Source organism: Pezoporus occidentalis, unplaced genomic scaffold (genome assembly GCF_034315485.1).
Source record: "Pezoporus occidentalis ecotype Australia unplaced genomic scaffold, CSIRO_AGI_Poc_V1 ctg370, whole genome shotgun sequence".
NCBI classification, from domain to species: domain Eukaryota; kingdom Metazoa; phylum Chordata; class Aves; order Psittaciformes; family Psittacidae; genus Pezoporus; species Pezoporus occidentalis.
In genome coordinates this window covers 134,535-151,261 of record NW_026915692.1, presented here as the reverse complement: position 1 = coordinate 151,261, position 16,727 = coordinate 134,535, and the positions used below count along the sequence as shown (strand labels likewise).

The 16,727-nt window shown below is 65.3% G+C and overlaps 2 protein-coding genes across 4 annotated transcripts; one reads left to right on the top strand and one right to left on the bottom strand.

The window, feature by feature from the left end:
• The first annotated feature begins 12 nt into the window (after positions 1-12).
• On the top strand, positions 13-12,570 carry BCAN (brevican). Of its 3 annotated transcripts, none has more exons than XM_062631645.1 (15): positions 14-276; positions 4,163-4,258; positions 4,382-4,774; positions 4,858-5,032; positions 5,125-5,252; positions 5,768-6,061; positions 7,019-7,261; positions 7,952-8,113; positions 8,285-8,695; positions 10,370-10,477; positions 10,651-10,809; positions 11,384-11,466; positions 11,751-11,895; positions 12,078-12,260; positions 12,356-12,570. In XM_062631645.1, the coding sequence occupies exons 1-15, from the start codon at positions 267-269 to the stop codon at positions 12,379-12,381; spliced, it is 2,616 nt and encodes an 871-aa protein (XP_062487629.1). In that variant the 5' UTR covers positions 14-266; the 3' UTR covers positions 12,382-12,570. The 3 variants fall into 3 exon arrangements, with proteins under 3 accessions (XP_062487630.1, XP_062487629.1, XP_062487628.1); XM_062631644.1 differs by having other exon boundaries at positions 8,276-8,695; XM_062631646.1 differs by lacking the exon at positions 7,019-7,261 and having other exon boundaries at positions 13-276; positions 8,276-8,695.
• Positions 12,571-13,382: 812 nt separating this feature from the next.
• On the bottom strand, positions 13,383-16,723 carry HAPLN2 (hyaluronan and proteoglycan link protein 2). Its single transcript, XM_062631640.1, has 6 exons — positions 16,510-16,723; positions 16,173-16,286; positions 15,144-15,494; positions 14,305-14,421; positions 14,031-14,216; positions 13,383-13,709 (listed from the first exon to the last, which is right to left on the bottom strand). Exons 2-6 carry the CDS (start codon positions 16,258-16,260, stop codon positions 13,426-13,428), a joined length of 1,026 nt encoding a protein of 341 aa, XP_062487624.1. The 5' UTR covers positions 16,261-16,286; positions 16,510-16,723; the 3' UTR covers positions 13,383-13,425.
• Positions 16,724-16,727: the final 4 nt, after the last annotated feature.

The following is a 16,727-nucleotide window of genomic DNA, read 5'->3' as shown; positions in this document are numbered from 1 at the left end:
GAATAAATATAAAAGGAGGAGGGAAAGGGGAAGGGAAAAGAAGGCAAAAGAAAAGGAGACGAGGGCACGGCCGCACACACACACACGTACAGGGCTCCGCTTTGCTCGCTGCCTGCACTTATGCCTGGTGGAGCTCGGTCCCAGCCCTCCCGCCAGCGCTGCCCCGGAGAAGCCGCCGCTCAGCCCCTCACCGTGGCCTCGGGGCTCGGGACCCCCCCCCGGCGCTGCCACCATCAGGAAGGGTCCCCAAGGAGCTGCCGCCGTGCATGGAGCAAGGTGGGATGCGGGGAAGGGCCGAGGCGTGAGGAGGGAGCTCCTCGTCCCCTTATCGCGTTTCACCTCTGCGCCGGGGGAGAGTAAGAGGAGAGATGAAGAGATGATCCAGCGCGGGGATGCCGAGAGCTTCCCTCGTGGTTTTCCCCATGGGATGCAGGCACCGGGCACGGGGCATCCTCCGTAGCAGGGCAGGAGGATGCTGGAACGTGGTGGTCCCCGTGGTCCCGCTTTGGGGCCGTTTGCCCTTGTCGCCGACCCCCTCACAGCATCGCTCTGGTTTTGAATGGACCAGCTCGTACCTGCAGTGCTGGGGCAAAGCAGGGGGGTAAAGCAGGGTCTTGCTAAGTTGGATGTGGAAAGGACTTTGGTACTGCCCGGCTCGTCCCGTTGGGAATGGTGGGAATCTGGGGGATGTTTCAGCAGCTGCTCCCATGGGAGAGCTGATGGAGGGGAAGGGGGGTCCAGCATGGATCTTGGGGGCCCCATCACGGGGAGCCTTCCCCTTCTCTCCCGGGCTCCTTGTCCCAAGGAGGCTGCAGTCAGGGGAGCGGTGGAAAGGGAAACTGAGGCACGGAGCTGGGCAGGAGCTTGCACAGAGCCCCGGGGCTCCGGCTCCCCCCAGTCCCGCCCGGATGCTCCATGGGGAGGTTTTCAATGGGGCAAAGCTGCCCCGCTCCAGGAGCTGGGAGGGCTGCAGGGCACCACCGGCTCTCCGGGCCCCGTCCGCCAGCGCTGCCCGTGTCCCAGTGCAAGGGGGATCATAGGAACATGTGGGATTTCCATGGCTTTTCCCCTCTGAGCAGCCCCGGAGTGACCCCCCCCCCCCGGTCCCCGGTGGGGTGCCCCTGGCCGGGGCATTTTGCTGCAATCCCTTTTCCTTCCCGCACATCCCGCTTTGTCCCCGGGATGAAGGAAGGGGCTGCCCTTGAGCATCGCCTCCGGGGACCGCTTTTGGCTGAAGCCGCCTCCTCTCCCATCACGGGGACTTCTCCTGGCTCAGTCCAACCCCGGACCTGTTGCTCTTCCTTTGGGCTGCCGGAGGGGTGGGAAAAGCTCCCTCTGCCCCATCCCGGAGCCTTCCCCAGCTCCTGGAGGTGACCGGGGTGCTATAGGGCTGCCTTTCTGCGTTTAGACTGGGGAAACTGGGAGCCCTTGTGCTGGGAGCGAGGGTGCTGCGTGAGCGTGCGGAGGGGCTGCATCCGAGCCGTGATGCGGGGATGTGGGACCCCACATCCTCCTCCCCGCACTCCTCTTATCCCAGCTCCGGCCTCAGTTTCCCCACCGGAGCCCCGCAGCAAGGGGAGAGTTTGCTCCATGTGTCCCTATGGGGTCTGCTCCCACCCCAACCCCTCCGTGCGCTCCCTGCTGCATCCCAGCCCTACAACAACGAGCCCCTTTCTCCCTGCTGGAACGGGGGGGGCTGAGGGGTTCTGGCAGCCGCAGGGACCCCCCGTTCTCCCCACCTGCTTCCGGCCTTTTAAGCTTTGCCAGCGGCTGCTGCCAAGAGGCTGAGGGCGCTTCCCGACCCCTCCGAGCCCGATGGGGCTGGATCCCGGCTGCAGCGGGGGAGCGGCTCCAGAGGCAGCCACGTGCGTGTCGGGACGGGTGCGTGCATGGATGGGGCCGGGGTGTCCGGAGCCCTTTGCCGTGGGGACAAGGGCTCCCTGCTCCAGGCTGGAGCGTGGCCAAGCTCTGCCCGTGGCTGCTGCTGACTCATTCTGCAGCTGAGCATCCCTGGAAAGCCACCGCTCCGCTGCGGGCTGCGGGCACCTTGTGCGCCGGGAGGAGCCGCCCGCGTGTGGAAGGGGACGAGGGGGTCGTGGAGGAGGAGGAGGAAGCCCCTTTCCATATGGGAAGGGAGCGGGGATCATCCGTCCCCCGGCAGCAGCTCCCGCTTCCCCCCAGCGTGGAGCCGCAGCCTCGAATCGTGTCCTCTGAAAGCGGGGCCGAGCTCAGGGGAGCAAGGAAGCTCGTTCCCATCCCAAAATAGACTCCAGCTCCATTTTCCACCTGGTTTCCCATTGGAGATGGATGTCACCTGCGTGCATGCCTGTGTCTCAGTGTCTTCAGCAGCTCCCAAGCTCCGAGCTCTTGGAGATGATGGAGCCACCGCCATGCCTCCCCTTCCTGGCCGCTTTTCCCTCCTCCTGTTCCCGGCTTTTCCATCCCTGCGTGTGGGCTGGAAAACTTTCCGTTTGTGGCAAGGAGAGAAAAACCAAACCCAACAAATTCCAGCCCCAAACCCCAAACCCGGCGCCTTTTGCCGTCACGGGGCTCTGAGACCTCAGGCACTGCCCGTGGGCAGCGTGAGATGAGGTTTAACCCCCTCTACGTCCCATTCCCGGTGCTCCAGCACCTTATCCCAGCCAGGGACGGGTGCATGAGGGGAGCAGGCACCCTCTCGCCCTGTTCCTGAAGGGTTTCATCACTGCCGGGGCTCAGGCCACGGTGGTGCCTTGGGAACGGGAAGGGAAGGCACTTCCCTGCTTGGGCACCCGGGGCCAGCAGCCAGATCCCGCTGGAGCCGGGCCACCAGGAGGGAGGGTTTGTCCCTGCTCCGGAGCTCTAGGGCTGAATGCAAATGATGGGGAGCACAGAGAGCTCCTGGCTTGGCTCCGGCTGCCTATGGGGAGCTCCTGCTGGGAACGGGCTCTGTGGGCACCACACGATGGGTGATGCTCACGGTGCTTGGGGCTGGGGCTGCACCTCCATGGGGGTACCAGGGGCTGTGCATCCATGGTGCGTGGTTCCAGGGGCTGCATTCCCAGCCCCTCCCTGGTGCACTGGTCCCACGGGTGCGCTCCGGGCGCTGTGCTCGCGCAGGGATGCAGGGATGGGGCCGGCCTCCTGGCAGCCTGGTCCTGGCAGCCTGTACCTGGCCCTGGGAGCGCTGTGCAGGAGCCAAACCTTCTTCTGAGGCTGCCGAAATCCACAGCACAAAGAGCCATGGGCTCAAAAGCTGCTGCGAGTGTCGGGGGCTCCGACCCCCATCCCCATGGAGCCTGTGCAGAGGGACCAGGGGCCCCCGGGGGATGCTCCCCTTCCCGGTGCAGGCGCATCTCCTGCATCCCCCCATCACCCTCCCCTCTGTAGGCCTGCAAGAGGCCCTGGGAAGCTGCAGCCCCCCCGTGTGATGCCCCCGGTGCCCCGGGGAGGGCTGGGGGCCGGTGACAGCCCTGCTATAGCACGGGGCCGTCCTTTCAGCGCCGTCCCCAGCCCTTTGTGCCAGGCAGCCCTGGGAGAGGCTGGGACATAAGAGCTGCTTTGGTCGGCCCTGGTTTTCCCAGCCTGCGCGCAGGGAACCTCCGGCGTGAGCTGAATGGCAAAGAGAAGCCTCCCCCCCCCGCCCCCGCTCCTTCCCTCCTCCCTGCCTGGCCCCTTTGTGCTCTGGGGCTGTGCCCCCCCCACCGCCCCACTCCGAGGCTGACCTCAGCCCCCTTCGTCCCACGGAGCACACGTCCCCGGGCGCACGCACACGCGGGTGCACGTCCCCGCCGCGGCCCTGGCTGCGGCTCCCCTGCTCCCAAAGCATCCCGAGGTTTCCCGCTGCGGACGCAAGGCCCCGGCTCTGGCATCGCCTCCTGCCCTCCGCAGCCAGGGTTCGGGCTCAGACTTTCCGTGCTGGCGGGGCCAGGCTGGGTTTTGTTGTCCCCAGGGGACCCCAGGCTGGTGGGGCTGGATGGGACCCAGTGGTGCCCAGGCAATGGTCCCAGTTGCTCGTGTTAACCATTGCCTTCTTTTCCCTTGCCCCACGGCTGGTGCCACCCTCTCCCTCTGCGCCCCAACACCTCACGGCATCACCCCATCGCCACACACAGGGGCTGGGGGGGGGTGCCCCATCCTCTCCGCTTCACATGTGATGGGTTTTCCTCCCCTCCTTTTGTAGGGCAGAGCATGGCCCCAGCCCTACCACTGCTGCTGCTGCTCTGGGTGTTTGCCCCCGCCGTGGTCCCGGAGGTGTTTGGCACCGGAGATGCCGCAGGTAAACCCGCACCGTGAGCCGCATCCTGGCTCCATGCCCTGCAGTGGGGGCCTGGGGTGGGAGGTAGAAGGGGGGTGACCCCATGCTGGTCCCATTCACTGCTCCTCTCTTCTCCCCACGCAGAGGACCTCAAGGCTCTGCAGGTCTCCATCCCGCGGCAGCCAGCCCTGGATGCTGTGCTGGCGGGCGACATCACCATCCCCTGCCTCATCTCCTACCTCGGCCCCCAGCCCACCAGCAGCAGCGGCGGGCGCCGTGCGGTGCTGGGCACCCCGCGGGTCAAGTGGACCTTCATCTCGGAGGGCCGGGAGGTGGAGATCCTGGTAGCGCGTGGGGACCGGGTGAAGGTGAGCGAGGATTACCGGCTCCGCGCCTCCCTGCCCATCTTCCACCAGCGCTACACCAACGCCTCCCTGCTGCTCACCGAGCTGCGGCCCAACGACTCGGGCATCTACCGCTGCGACGTGCAGCACGGCATCGAGGACGGCCACGACATCCTCGACCTCAGAGTCAAAGGTACCCGCGGGCAGGGAGCCGTGGGGTGCGGGAGCGGATGCAGCGGGATGCGGGGTGCCCATGGAGCCCGTGTCCCCCCGCAGGGGTGGTGTTTCACTACCGGGAGGGCTCCATGCGTTACGCCTACACCTTCGCCGAGGCAAGGGAAGCCTGTGCCAAGATCGGGGCTCACATCGCCACCCCCGAGCAGCTCTATGCTGCCTACCTCGGCGGCTACGAGCAGTGTGATGCCGGCTGGATCTCGGACCAGACCGTCAGGTGGGCACCAACCCTTCAGCATCGCACCCAGCACTCCCCCCCCCCTTGACCCCCAGCAAGTCACCAGCCCTTCCTGCCCTGTCCCTCGCCAGGTATCCCATCCACACCCCCCGTGAAGCCTGTTACGGAGACATGAACGGCTTCCCCGGGGTGAGGAACTATGGGGTGGTGGACCCGGAGGACATGTATGATGTGTACTGCTACGCTGAGGACCTCCCAGGTACCTGCAGTGCCACCACCGCCCCATCTCCTGCCCTCCCCTGCTTTGCAGCCGCACTAACTCACCCCCTTTAACCCGTTGTGAACCCACGCTGGTGCCCATCACTACCCTCAGGGCTGGAGTGAGCTGCCTTGGGGTGCAGCGTTGTGTGGGGTTTGGGGCTCGGGCAAGCTGATGCTGTGCTTTGCATGTGCTGGGGAGCTGGATGCCGAGAGGGGACTCTGCATCAGGGGCTGTAGTGATAGCACAAGGGGTGATGGGTTCAAACAAAGAGGTGAAGTTCAGGTTGGATCTTAGGCAGAAGCTCTTCCCTGTGAGGGTGCTGAGGAACTGGGATGGGTTGAAGGGAGAGGGTTTGGATGCCCCATCCCTGGCAGTGCTCAAGGCCAGGTTGGACGCTGCTTGGAGCACCCTGCTCCGGTGCAAGGGGTCCCAGTCCGTGGAGCTGGATGAGCTTTAAGCCCCGGAGCCTCCAGAGCTCGGTCCCTGACGCCGCCTCCTCCCTCTCTTCGCAGGGGAGATCTTTCTGGAGACGGCCCCGGCGCGGTTCACGCTGCGGGAGGCCGATGCGCGGTGCCGGGCGCGGGGCGCGGAGCTCGCCAGCCCCGGGCAGCTCTACGCGGCGTGGAGCGCGGGGCTGGACGCCTGCAGCCCGGGCTGGTTGGCGGACGGCAGCGTCCGGTACCCGATCGTCACCCCCCGGGAGCGCTGCGGGGGAGCCCTGCCCGGAGTCAAAACCATCTTCCAGTTCCGCAACCAGACGGGCTTCCCCGATGCCCAGAGCAGATACGATGCCTATTGCTTCCGAGGTAAAGAGCGGGCGCAGGGAGGTGTTGGGAAGAACCCAGGCAGGGATGCGGGCGCCTGGCTGGGTGCAGGGTGCTGGGAGGTGTGCACGGATGGGATGCGCTAGGGCAAGGATGGGTTTGTGCTATCGACCTCCTGTGGTAGGATAGGGGTGCCCTGCGTGGTGTCTGTGTTGCATGCCGATGTATATAGGGATAACCTGCATGGGCCTCATGCGTGCTGATATGTTGTGATAGAGGAGGGATGCTCTGCATGGCCTCAGTGCATGCTGCTATATGGTGATAGAGATGCTCTGCATGGTCTCAATAGTGCATGCTGCTCTATCGTGACAGAGTAGGGATGCCCTGCACATCCTCACCACTATATCGCGACAGGACAGGTCTGCGTGAGCTGCGTGGCTCCGGGATGGTTATTCCCATGGCCAGGGGCGCACTGCAGGAGCTTGGGCACATCCTGCAAGGCAGCATCTCACAGTGGTGAATAGGAAACGGGACTCGGGCACCGGCGCTGAGCTGCCGATGAGGTGGTGCTGGAGGGCAGGGGGGATAAACCAGGAGGGGATGAGGAAGGCTGGAGACCGGCAGGGCAAACAGGCATGGAGGGAGGAAGAGCCGCCCCTGCACTCCTTCCCAGCCCCACATCTCCGTGCATCCCGTCGGGGCCGTGGGGATGCTGCGCATCCCCGTGCCTCAGTTTCCCCATCTCTCAGCAGGGAATCCCATGGGTTAGGCAGGATGGACCCGTCCCATGAGCCCGCGGTTCCCATAACCCACTAACTCCCCACGTTCACCTGCGCTCTCCGGGCTGGGCTGGGGGTGAGGAGCAGGACCCCCCCGGGGCTGGGATGCTGCTGTGCACCAGGAGAAGCAGGAGGAGCCGCTGCCTGGCTGGGTCCGCAGCGGGGTGCCCGGCTGTCCCGTGGCCAGGGCAGTAATATCCCACTTTCTTTCTGCCCACAGAAGGGACAAACTCTTTCCCTGAGGCTCCAGGAAGCTCCGAGGGCCTCCAGGATATTGTTACAGTGGCAGAAAAGCTGGAGGAGCTGCAGCTTCCCAAAGCGCAAGTGGAGATTGAGTCGCGAGGGGCTATTTACGCCGTCCCTTTCTTTATGGACGATGATCTGGGGCAGCCGAGCCCGGCCCCCGAAGACGCCCCAGGGACAGGGGCCCGGCACCCCCCAGTAGATACCTCCATGTCCTCAGGTCACCCAACCCCTGCCACCCCCTTCCCCATGGCCCCGGTGCCCCTCAGGCAGGCGTCCCTCTTAGCTGTGGTGGGAATGGGAGCCCATTCCCTGAGGAGCAGCGAGGGTGACAGGGGCAGCTGGGGGCTCCTCCTGCACGGGGACATGGAGCAGGATGGGGTGACAGTTGGGCACCCATCCCATGGTGGTGCCAGGGCTGGTGTGCAGAGAGGAGCCGCAGGGATGGAGGCACCAGGACTGCGAGGAGAGCTCAGAGGCACCCTTGGGTGCCCGGCTCACCCCAGCCGTCCCCATCCCTCCCGCAGAGGGACAACCCACGGAAGGGCACCAGTGTCTTGGTGTAGGGCTGCGGGGACATGGGTCCGTCCCTCCCTTGGCACAGGGTCGGTGCAGGACTGTGGTTTAGCAGCACAAAGAGCAGGGTCTGGTGGCCGGAGGGACAGGAGGCGCAGGGTAAGGGGCTGAGCATGGCCCCTGCTGCCGCGAAGCTTGGCAGGGGCCAAGGCAAAGCTCCCTCTGTGCTGGTTCAGAGGGGACATCACGGGGACTCGGGGCCACTCCCGTCTCCACGTGCATCTTCGTGCCGGATCCCAGCACCGGCGGGCGATGCCGGTGCCCGTGGCCCCTCGGTTCTGGCTGCGGCTCCGTGGTGCCAGCCCCTCACCACCTTTTGCCTTGCCCTTTGCAGAGGAGGAGCAGGGAGCACCCCCTGGCAGCACGTTTGAAGGGCGAGATCCCAGCCAGCCCGTGGAGCAGGATGGAGCCACCCCCGTGCAGATGCTCTCCGTAGCCCCCCGGGTGGGCGCAGAGGGACCCACTGGTGCCCCGTCCGTGCTGGGGGCTGCTGAAGGTGACCCAGAGCCTCCCGAGGGGTTCCCCCGCCCGCCCATCCCCACGCGTCACCCCGAGCACCCCCGGGATGCTGTGGGGCGCTCAGCCCACGCTGCCAGCACCGGGGCACCGGGGCACCGGGGCCCAGCGCCGACCAGCGCCGCTTCTGCCACCTCGACAGAGAGGGGAGAGCACGGCGGGACCCCCCCCGGCCCTGCTGCTGAAGACGCGGAGCTCTCGGGGGACGTGGTGGAGAGCTCCGGGGCGTCCCCGCTGCCCGCGGCGCCCGTGCGGCCGCAGGAGGAGGGAGAGGAGCCGTCGGGGGCCCTGTGGCTCCCATCGCCCGTGGCCCCGGGGCACGGGGGCACCGTCCCCGCGGCGGAGGTGACCGTGGTCACCCCGTGGCACACGGAGGTGCCTGGCGGCGGCAGCAGCACCACAGCCATGGGAGGCGAGGAGGCTGCGCCGGGCACTGAGCATGGGACGCCTGCAGCATCTTCGGAAGAGGAGGAGGAGGAGGAAGAGGAGGAGGAGGAGGAGCCGCCCGCTCCCTCCGCTGCAACCGTGGAGGGTTTCCTTGCAGCCGTGCCCGGAGAACCAGGTGGGACCCGCAGGGACGGCCTCAGCTCTCCCCACACCGGCAGCTCCGGGGTGATCCCCGTGGGGACCCCATTAGGGGACCCGGCGCCCAGCACCGCGGTGCCCCTGCCCGTCCTCCCCACCGAGCGGGCCAGCGTCGGGGCGGGCGCCGCGGGTCCCCAAGGCACCGCCGTGGCCCTGGGGGCAGCGCTGGTGGCTGCGCTGTGGCCATAGGGACCGCCAGCACCTTTCCTTCACGCTGCGCTGCCCTCCGCCCGTCCCTCCGCGTCCCTCCGTGCTCCTCAGCTGGGTACGGGAAGGTCACAGCTCTGGAGGAGCACGCGTTTGTCAAACAAATCGGTCCGAGCTCCGCATGCACTTTAAACCTCTTCTACTTCTGTGAAGTGTTTTAATGACTCTTTCCATGAGAAGCCCCCTCCCAGAATAACCCCCCCCCCCCAAAGGCGGCCCCGAGCCCTCCTCTTCACTAACGGTGGTACTAATAAAGGGAATTAAAAGCTTTCTAGAACAAGCACCTCGGCTTGCTCTTCCCTTCGTCCTCGCGCCCGCGGCCTCCCCACTGACGCACTAATCCCCCCATCCGCGGGTCCCTGGGGAGGGGGTGATTGATGGAGGGGGACCCGGCTGCTTTGCACCCTCGCTGGGTGGAGGGAGCTGCATGGTGTGAGCGGGGGGGGGGGATTCCTAAAGATGGGGTGCAGAGCACCCTGAGATTGCTGCAGGCCCCCAGCCCAGTCCTATGGGGGCTGAGGTGGGTGAGCAGTGGGTGCATGAATGGCCACAGGCGGGTGTCACCCACTCAGGTCCCCGCTCTGGGATGCTCCCTGCTTCAGTGCCAGGCTCTTTTCCTGCTCATCCCATGGGACCATGCAGGTCCCGTGGCATGGATGGTGCTCCATGGTGGGAGGCCAGACCTCAGGGGACGGTCGCCTTCGCCCTGGCTAGGAGAGATGCTCGCAAAGAGCCATCCGTGGGGTGTTAGAGCCCCACGTAACTCATCCTGCCCCATGCTGGGCATGAGCTGAGCGTCCTGAGGCACCCTGCGGGGAGGTGGCGGTGCCTGCGGGCGGGTGAGGGTGGAAGCATCACCCTCAGCACGGCTCCAAGCACCGAGCCAAGGACCGTGAAATGGGGCATCATCAGGCTGAGGGCGTCAAGGACTTTGAGTCTCTGCTCCACTGGCGCCGCTGCAGCCCCTTAATCACGCTCTTGAGCCGGGGCTAGGAGCACACGATGTGCCCCGGGAGCTTTAATGACCGTAACGGGCTGCTGGGGACATGAGATCAGTCCTGGCCAGGCTGAAGGTGACAAGAGGGACAGGCGAGAGGGACGGGCTGTGCCCGAGGGTTCCTCCTTTGCGCGCTCCCTTCCCAAGGCCCATGTGCTGCGTCACTGCAGGGGGAAGCAGGAGCCATCCCCGGGTGGCTGGAGCAGGCCAGGGGCTGGCACAGCCCCGAGCTCCCGCTGTGGAGGATGAGAGCATCCAGCTCACGTCCCCGTGCCCTGGGGGGAGGCCAAAGCCCCAGGTCCAGCCGGCTCCAAGCCAGCCGCATCCATGGACCAAGGGCAGCGTGGGGTGGCTCCAGGCTCTCCATGTGCCGAGCCTTGGTGCCTCCATGGCCAGACCAGGGACGTGTGGGGAGCTGGAGGTGAGGAAGCTGCGTGTGCCTTGCAGGTGGCTGCATCCCCAACCCCTGCCTGAACGGAGGGACCTGCACGGAGGACGATGGCCCCGTCTCCTGCCTCTGCCTGCCCGGCTACGGAGGCACCAGCTGCGAAAGACGTGAGTGCCCAGGACCCACCATGGATGTGCCAGGCCCCTGCCCAGGTCCTGCTGAGCCTGGACACGTAAATGTGGGGAACTGAGGGGTTTGGGGGTCTCTGCTTGCTGCCGAGTGGGGCTCCATCACCCTGACCCTCTCCTTTCTCCCCTCCTCGCTCCCCACTGCGGCTCAGCACTGAGGCAGTGCAGCCCCGGCTGGGACAGCTTCCAGGGAGCCTGCTACAAGCACTTCTCCACCCGGAGGAGCTGGGAGGACGCAGAGGGACAGTGCAGGCATTACGGGGGACACTTGGCCACCATCCTGACCCCTGAGGAGCAGGACTTCATCAACGGTACGGACCCCACCGCATCCCCATCCTGAGCCTTGCCCATGGGGCCCTCGGCATCCCTCAGTGCTGGGCTTCAGAGATTGAAACCTTGAAGCTAAAGGAGAGCCAAGGGAGAGCAAAGGGAGCCAGGCTGGGGAAGGCAGAGGAAATGAAGGGTAAAGGAAGCAGCTGATGTGATGGACTGCCCAGAGTGTGGTTAGATGTTCACTTGGCTGATGGAGGATGGGTGGGTGGATGGATGGGTGATGGATGGATGGGGAGACACACACAGAATCATAGAATCGCAGACTGGTTTGGGTTAGAAGGGACCTTAAAGCTCAGCATGGACAGGCAGGAGCAGGCAGGGACAGGCAGGGACCAGCAGGGTCCTGGCCACACGGGGCTCTGCCGCCACCTCCCGTCCGGCCTTGTCCCCATGTCCCCAAGCGTCCCAGCACTGCCCCCCCCCTCACCCTCAGACCCCAAATCTCCCCATATTCAGCCTCCAGCTTCCTTGAGCCCCGTCCTGACGGCTGGTGCTGGGTGTGTGTGTGTTGTCTTGGCTGTACCTCCCTCAATACCCTCCTGCCCCCCCCAGACCAGTACAGAGAATACCAGTGGATCGGCTTGAACGACCGGACCATAGAGGGGGATTTCCAGTGGTCCGACGGGAGCCCCTTGGTAAGTGGGGGACCAGATGCCATGTGCCCCCCCCCGGCACCTCATCATCCTTCCCCATCATCCTCCTCCTCCTCCATCGCTTGGGAAGGTGTCTGTGGGGTGGGTCCAGCACTGGGACCAGGCTTTGATTCCCCAAGAGCATCCTCAGGGGTGCCTGGATGGACCCCAAGGCCGTGCCAAGGGGCATGGAGCTGCCACCTCGCTCCTAACAGGGGTGTCATGGACAGGTTGGGGGGTGCTGGTGAGGCCCCCCCCCCCCCCCCCAACCCTTCTGTGCCCCCCAGCTCTATGAGAACTGGCATCACGGGCAGCCCGACAGCTACTTCCTCAGTGGGGAGAACTGCGTGGTCATCGTGTGGCACGACGGGGGCCAGTGGAGCGACGTGCCCTGCAACTACCACCTCTCCTACACGTGCAAAATGGGGCTGGGTAAGCCGTGCCCCCCCCGTTCCCTTGCACTGGGCTGGGGGGGGGCTGCACCCCAATAGCGGGGCTTTCCCACCGTGGCTGTGGTGCGGAACCGGCCCCTTGGGCTGCTTGGCTCGTTTGGGGGCTGTTTGCTGTGGTTTGGGGGTGCCCATCCCTGGTTGCCCCCCCCCATACACACACAGTGCAGTGCGGGCCGCCCCCCGCCATCAGCAACGCCCGTGCCTTCGGCAAACCAAAGCAGCGCTACGAGATCGGCTCCACGGCGCGATACCGCTGCCGCCCCGGCTTCCTGCCGCGCCGCTCGCCCCTTCTCCGGTGCCGGGAGGACGGGACATGGGACCCGCCGCAGCTCCTCTGCCGGCCCGGTGAGCTCCGCGCTCCCCCCCGCTCTGCCCAGCGACTGCCTTCGGGGCTCCCCATTCACATCAATGTGTTCCGTGTCCCCCCCTCAACTCCCCAGGCCTGGCTCAGCCCCCCGATGACTGAGAGGGACCCCGGGGATGAAGCCGCCACCTCGCGGGGCCCTGGCACTGGTGCGGATGGGGATGGCGCTGGGACAGCGGCGCGGAGCCAGCGTGGCACAAACGGGGCTCCCCTCCTCCTTGGTTTTGTATCTGCACAAAGAAACCCCCATAACTAAAGATCCCCTGGAAAGGACCCGACCGCGACCCGAAACGGGAACGAGGGTTTGGTTTGTTCCTGGGGGCACAACAGAGGTGGGGACCAGGGGCAAAGGCTGGCACCGACGTGCCGGGGTCACCACCAGCTTTCTCCCACCTCTGGCCCAAGGGGCCTCACCCTGTGACACCCTCGTGGATGGGATCCTGTGGTGGTTGAGCTCTTCCCCACAGCGATGTCCCCAGGGACCACGCAAACAGGGAGGCAAAGCCCAGTGTGGGATGCTGCGAGCAGCAAACACTTGGGACGTGTGGGCTCGGGTGCCGAGGGATGCTGGCATCACCTCACACGGTTTTTCCCCCTGTACCACGCCAACTCCGGTGCTTTTTATAGCTCTTTATAGCAGCAGAACTCAGCAAGCCCCGGAGTGTGGTGCCAGGAGCAGCGATAACCCCTGGGACATCATCGTCCCCTGATGGAGGTGGAAAATCCTCACCAAATTCCCCTCTCCCAGAGGCAGCAGCCAGGCGGGAGCGTGGCTTTGCCATACAGCTTTAAGTGCTTTATTAATCGAGCGGGTGAAACTCCATTAGTCACACAGGGTAATGCCAACCCCTCCAGAGTCCTCCTGGCTGTGGGGAGGGAGGACGGGGTGAGGGATGCACTGGGGTTGGGGGAAAGGGTGCTGGATGAGACCCCCTTCCTAGCCCAGCAATGGGTTTGGCTTCTCCAGCAAGCCCTGAGCACCCAGCGAGCAGCTCCATCGGAGGATGCACCAAGCGCCCAAACCCAGCCCTATTGCTCCATCAGGGGATGTAGGAACCACCTAAAATCACCAGGAGATCCCTGCTTCATGCCCTGCCCCCCGGGGGCTGCTATCCCACCGCATTCCCACCTCTCCTCCCGGCGCTCCTACTCCTCCACGAAGCAGTAGGTGCCGTAGATGCGCCGGTCCTTGCTGGGGAAGCCGAAGCTGTGGACACCGGGATGCGGGAGCCCCCCGCAGCGCTGGCGGGGGGTGGTGATGGGGAACCTCACGCTGCCGTCCTCCAGCCACCCTCCATCGCAGCGGTCCAGCTGGGAGAACTTCCATGCGGAGTAGAGCTGCCCCACTTTGGCCATGGCGGCCCCGTGGTCGCGGCACGCTTGCGCTGCCTCCCTGAAGTTCAGGTGGCCCCGGATGAAGTAGACGTGGCCTGGGGATGGAGGGGGGGGAACGTGGCAAGTGAAGGAGGCACCACCGGTGATGGGATGCACGGCCCCATCCCTCATACCTCCTGCACCTTAGGCAGGAGCTCTTCCCTGTGAGGGTGGTGGGAAGCTGCGGCTGCCCCATCCCTGGCAGTGCTCAAGGGCAGGCTGGACACAGGGGCTTGGAGCACCCTGCTCTGATGGAAGAGGTCCCTCTCTGTGGCTTTAGATGAGCTTTAAGGTCCCTTCCAACCAAACCCATTCTACAGTGCAGGCCTAGGTGGGCACTGGGGTGGGATGGGAGGGACAGGGGACCCCAGCACTACCTTGGAGAGCAGAAGTGAAGCAGAAAGCATCGAACCGGTCCTTCTGCTTGTCTCTGGCCCCATAGCTGCGGACCCCGGGCAGGAGGAGGCGGCCACCGCACGGCTCCCGCGAGTTGATGATGGGGTAATGGACAGTCCCATCGAGGACCCAGCCAGCGTTGCACCAATCCAGCCCCTCCGTCCAGGCTGCAGGGTGCGAGGCGGCTCAGCACCGTCCCAGTGCCCAGGGAGGAGCGTTTTGGGGCGGGTGAAGGGGGTTTCGGGGATGCTTCACCTTTGTAGAGCTGCTGGTAGGTGGCGAGGCGGGAGTCCTGCTGCTCGCAGGCTCGTTTCGCGTCCTGGTAGTTCAGTTTGTAGCGCCCGCTGCTGGGCTGGTAGGGGAAGACGATGCCTGGGGGGACAGGGGCAGAGGTTGAAACCCCCCCTCAGAGCGAGGGCAGTGGGGCCTGGAGGGGATCCTGCCCCTCTGCTCTGATCTGGGAGGCTCCCTTGCAGCACTGGGTGCAGCTCTGGTGGCCCCAGCACCAGGACATGGAGCTGTTGGGTCACATCCGGATGAGCAGGGGCTGGAGCAGATCCCATAGGAGCCAGGCTGAGAACATTGGGGCTGCTCAGCCTGGAGAAGAGAAGGTTCTGGGGGAGACCTCAGAGCAGCTCCAGTGTCTGAAGGGGGGCTACACGGATGCTGGAGAGGGACCTTCATCAGGGACTGGAGCCATAGGAGAAGGGGTGATGGGTTCAGACTGAACCAGGGATCTTAGGCAGAAGCCCTTTACCATGAGGGTGCTGAGGCGCTGGCACAGGGTGCCCAGAGAAGCTGTGGCTGCCCCATCCCTGCAGTGCTCAAGGCCAGGCTGGACACAGGGGCTTGGAGCACCCTGCTCTAATGGAAGGTGTCCCTGCCCGTGCCAGGGGGTCGGAACTGGATGATCTCAAGGTCCTTTCCAACCCAACCCAGTCTGGGATTCCCTGTGGAGGAGCTGCTCCCCTAAAACCCCTTTGCTTTAGCATCCCCAAAGACTCAGTGCTGGGCGATGGGGCTTCGCTGCGCACCCAAGCGCCCAGCCACGGCCCAATCCAGCCCAGGCACGCAGGGGACGAGCCCATCCTCACCCTCGAGGTGCAGCGTGAGCGAGACGCTCTCGTCCTCCAGCCCGTTGACGAGCTGGCAGCGGTAGCGGCCCTCGTCCTCCAGCGCCACGCGGCTGATGGTCAGCGAGGCGTCGTAGCGGTGGCTGTGGCGCAGGCGCACGCGGGGGCTCAGGGGCCCGTAGTTCCTGTGGTAGAGCCCGTTGGTGATGATGATGACGCTCTCGCCGTAGTTGGCCGGCTCCACCTTGCTCCACTTGACGCGGTAGTTGCGGGGCAGCGCCCGCAGGACGCAGGGCAGCGTGGCCGTGGCGCCGCGCCGCGTGTGCACCGCGCTGTGCAGGGGCTCCAGCAGGTACTGCAGCTGGGGGGGGGCTGCGGGGCACCCGCCACGGGGTCACCAGAGAGCTCTGATGCTGTCCCACCACCCTCCAGCCCTCACCGGCTTCTCCGGACTGGTTTCCATCACCATCCATCACCCTGCATCCCTCATCAGCATATCCAGCCTGGTTTCCATCACCATCCACCACCCTCCAACCATCATTGGCATCTTCAGACTGGTTTCGATCACCATCTACTACCCTCCAACCCTCATTGGCACCTCCAGCCTGGTTTCCATCACCCTCCAACCCTCATTGGCATCCCCAGCCTGGTTTCCATCACCCATCCACCACCCTCATTGGCATCTCCAGCCTGGTTTCCGTCACCCATCCACCACCCTCATTGGCATCTCCAGCCTGGTTTCCATCACCCTCCAACCCTCATTGGCACCTCCAGCCTGGTTTCCATCACCCTCCAACCCTCATTGGCATCTCCAGCCTGGTTTCCACCACCATCCACCACCCTCATTGGCATCTCCAGCCTGGTTTCCATCACCATCCACCACCCTCCAGCTCTCATTGGCATCTCCAGATTGGTTTCCATCACCCATCCTGCCTCCTTCCCCACCTCTTTGAAAAGATCAGCCCCTGCCCTTGGCTGGACCCCCCCTCCCCACCACCACCTCCCTCCTCCAGCACTGACCCTAACCAGCAGAGCCCCTCAGCTCCATACCCGGGGTCCCAGTTGAACTCTGGAGGATGCTCAATGCTGGGGGTACCACCAAGAGCCAGAGGGAGCTGAGCAGGAGAAGCTGGGGCATCCTCAGAGCTGGGGGCAGGACGGTGCCTGGGGGGAGCACAGCGGTCGGGGATGAGATGGTCGATAAAGCCAGAGGGAAGGATTGGGACCCAGGAGGCCCTGGACACGCTGGAGAGCTGGGACTGTGCGAACCCCATGGAGTTCAGCAAGGCCAAGGGCAAGGTCCTGCTTCTCCATTGGGGTCTCACCCACATTTACTGTGCCAAGGGGATGCAGGATGTGCCAACCCCCTCTATCCGTCCCCTCTTACCGTCCCCAGCCGTGTCCTTTGGGAAGCCACCGTTCCCATCCAGCGCCCGTCCTGCCGCGGCCCCGCTCCGTCACAGCCGCCCCATGGCGGGGCTGAGGGCTCTGCGAAGGTCAAGAGGGAAAAGAGGACGCAGGGACACAGGGATGGGTGCCCCGTCACCACCCCGGCGTGGGCAGTGCCCCTGCAGCGCGGTGCCGCTGCGGCCCCATGGCCGTGCC

What these genes read in the sequence shown, in the direction of transcription:
- BCAN (XM_062631644.1), top strand. An exon ending in AGATACCTCCATGTCCTCAG is followed by an intron (nt 7,262 to 7,951) that starts GTCACCCAACCC and finishes TGCCCTTTGCAG; the next exon opens with AGGAGGAGCAGGGAGCACCC. An exon ending in GCAGCTCCTCTGCCGGCCCG is followed by an intron (nt 12,261 to 12,355) that starts GTGAGCTCCGCG and finishes TCAACTCCCCAG; the next exon opens with GCCTGGCTCAGCCCCCCGAT.
- HAPLN2 (XM_062631640.1), bottom strand. Translation starts at nt 16,260, where the DNA reads ATGCCCCAGCTTCTCCTGCTCAGCTCCCTCTGGCTCTTGGTGGTACCC. An exon ending in CTACCAGCAGCTCTACAAAG is followed by an intron (nt 14,217 to 14,304) that starts GTGAAGCATCCC and finishes CGCACCCTGCAG; the next exon opens with CCTGGACGGAGGGGCTGGAT. An exon ending in CTTCACTTCTGCTCTCCAAG is followed by an intron (nt 13,710 to 14,030) that starts GTAGTGCTGGGG and finishes CTCCATCCCCAG; the next exon opens with GCCACGTCTACTTCATCCGG.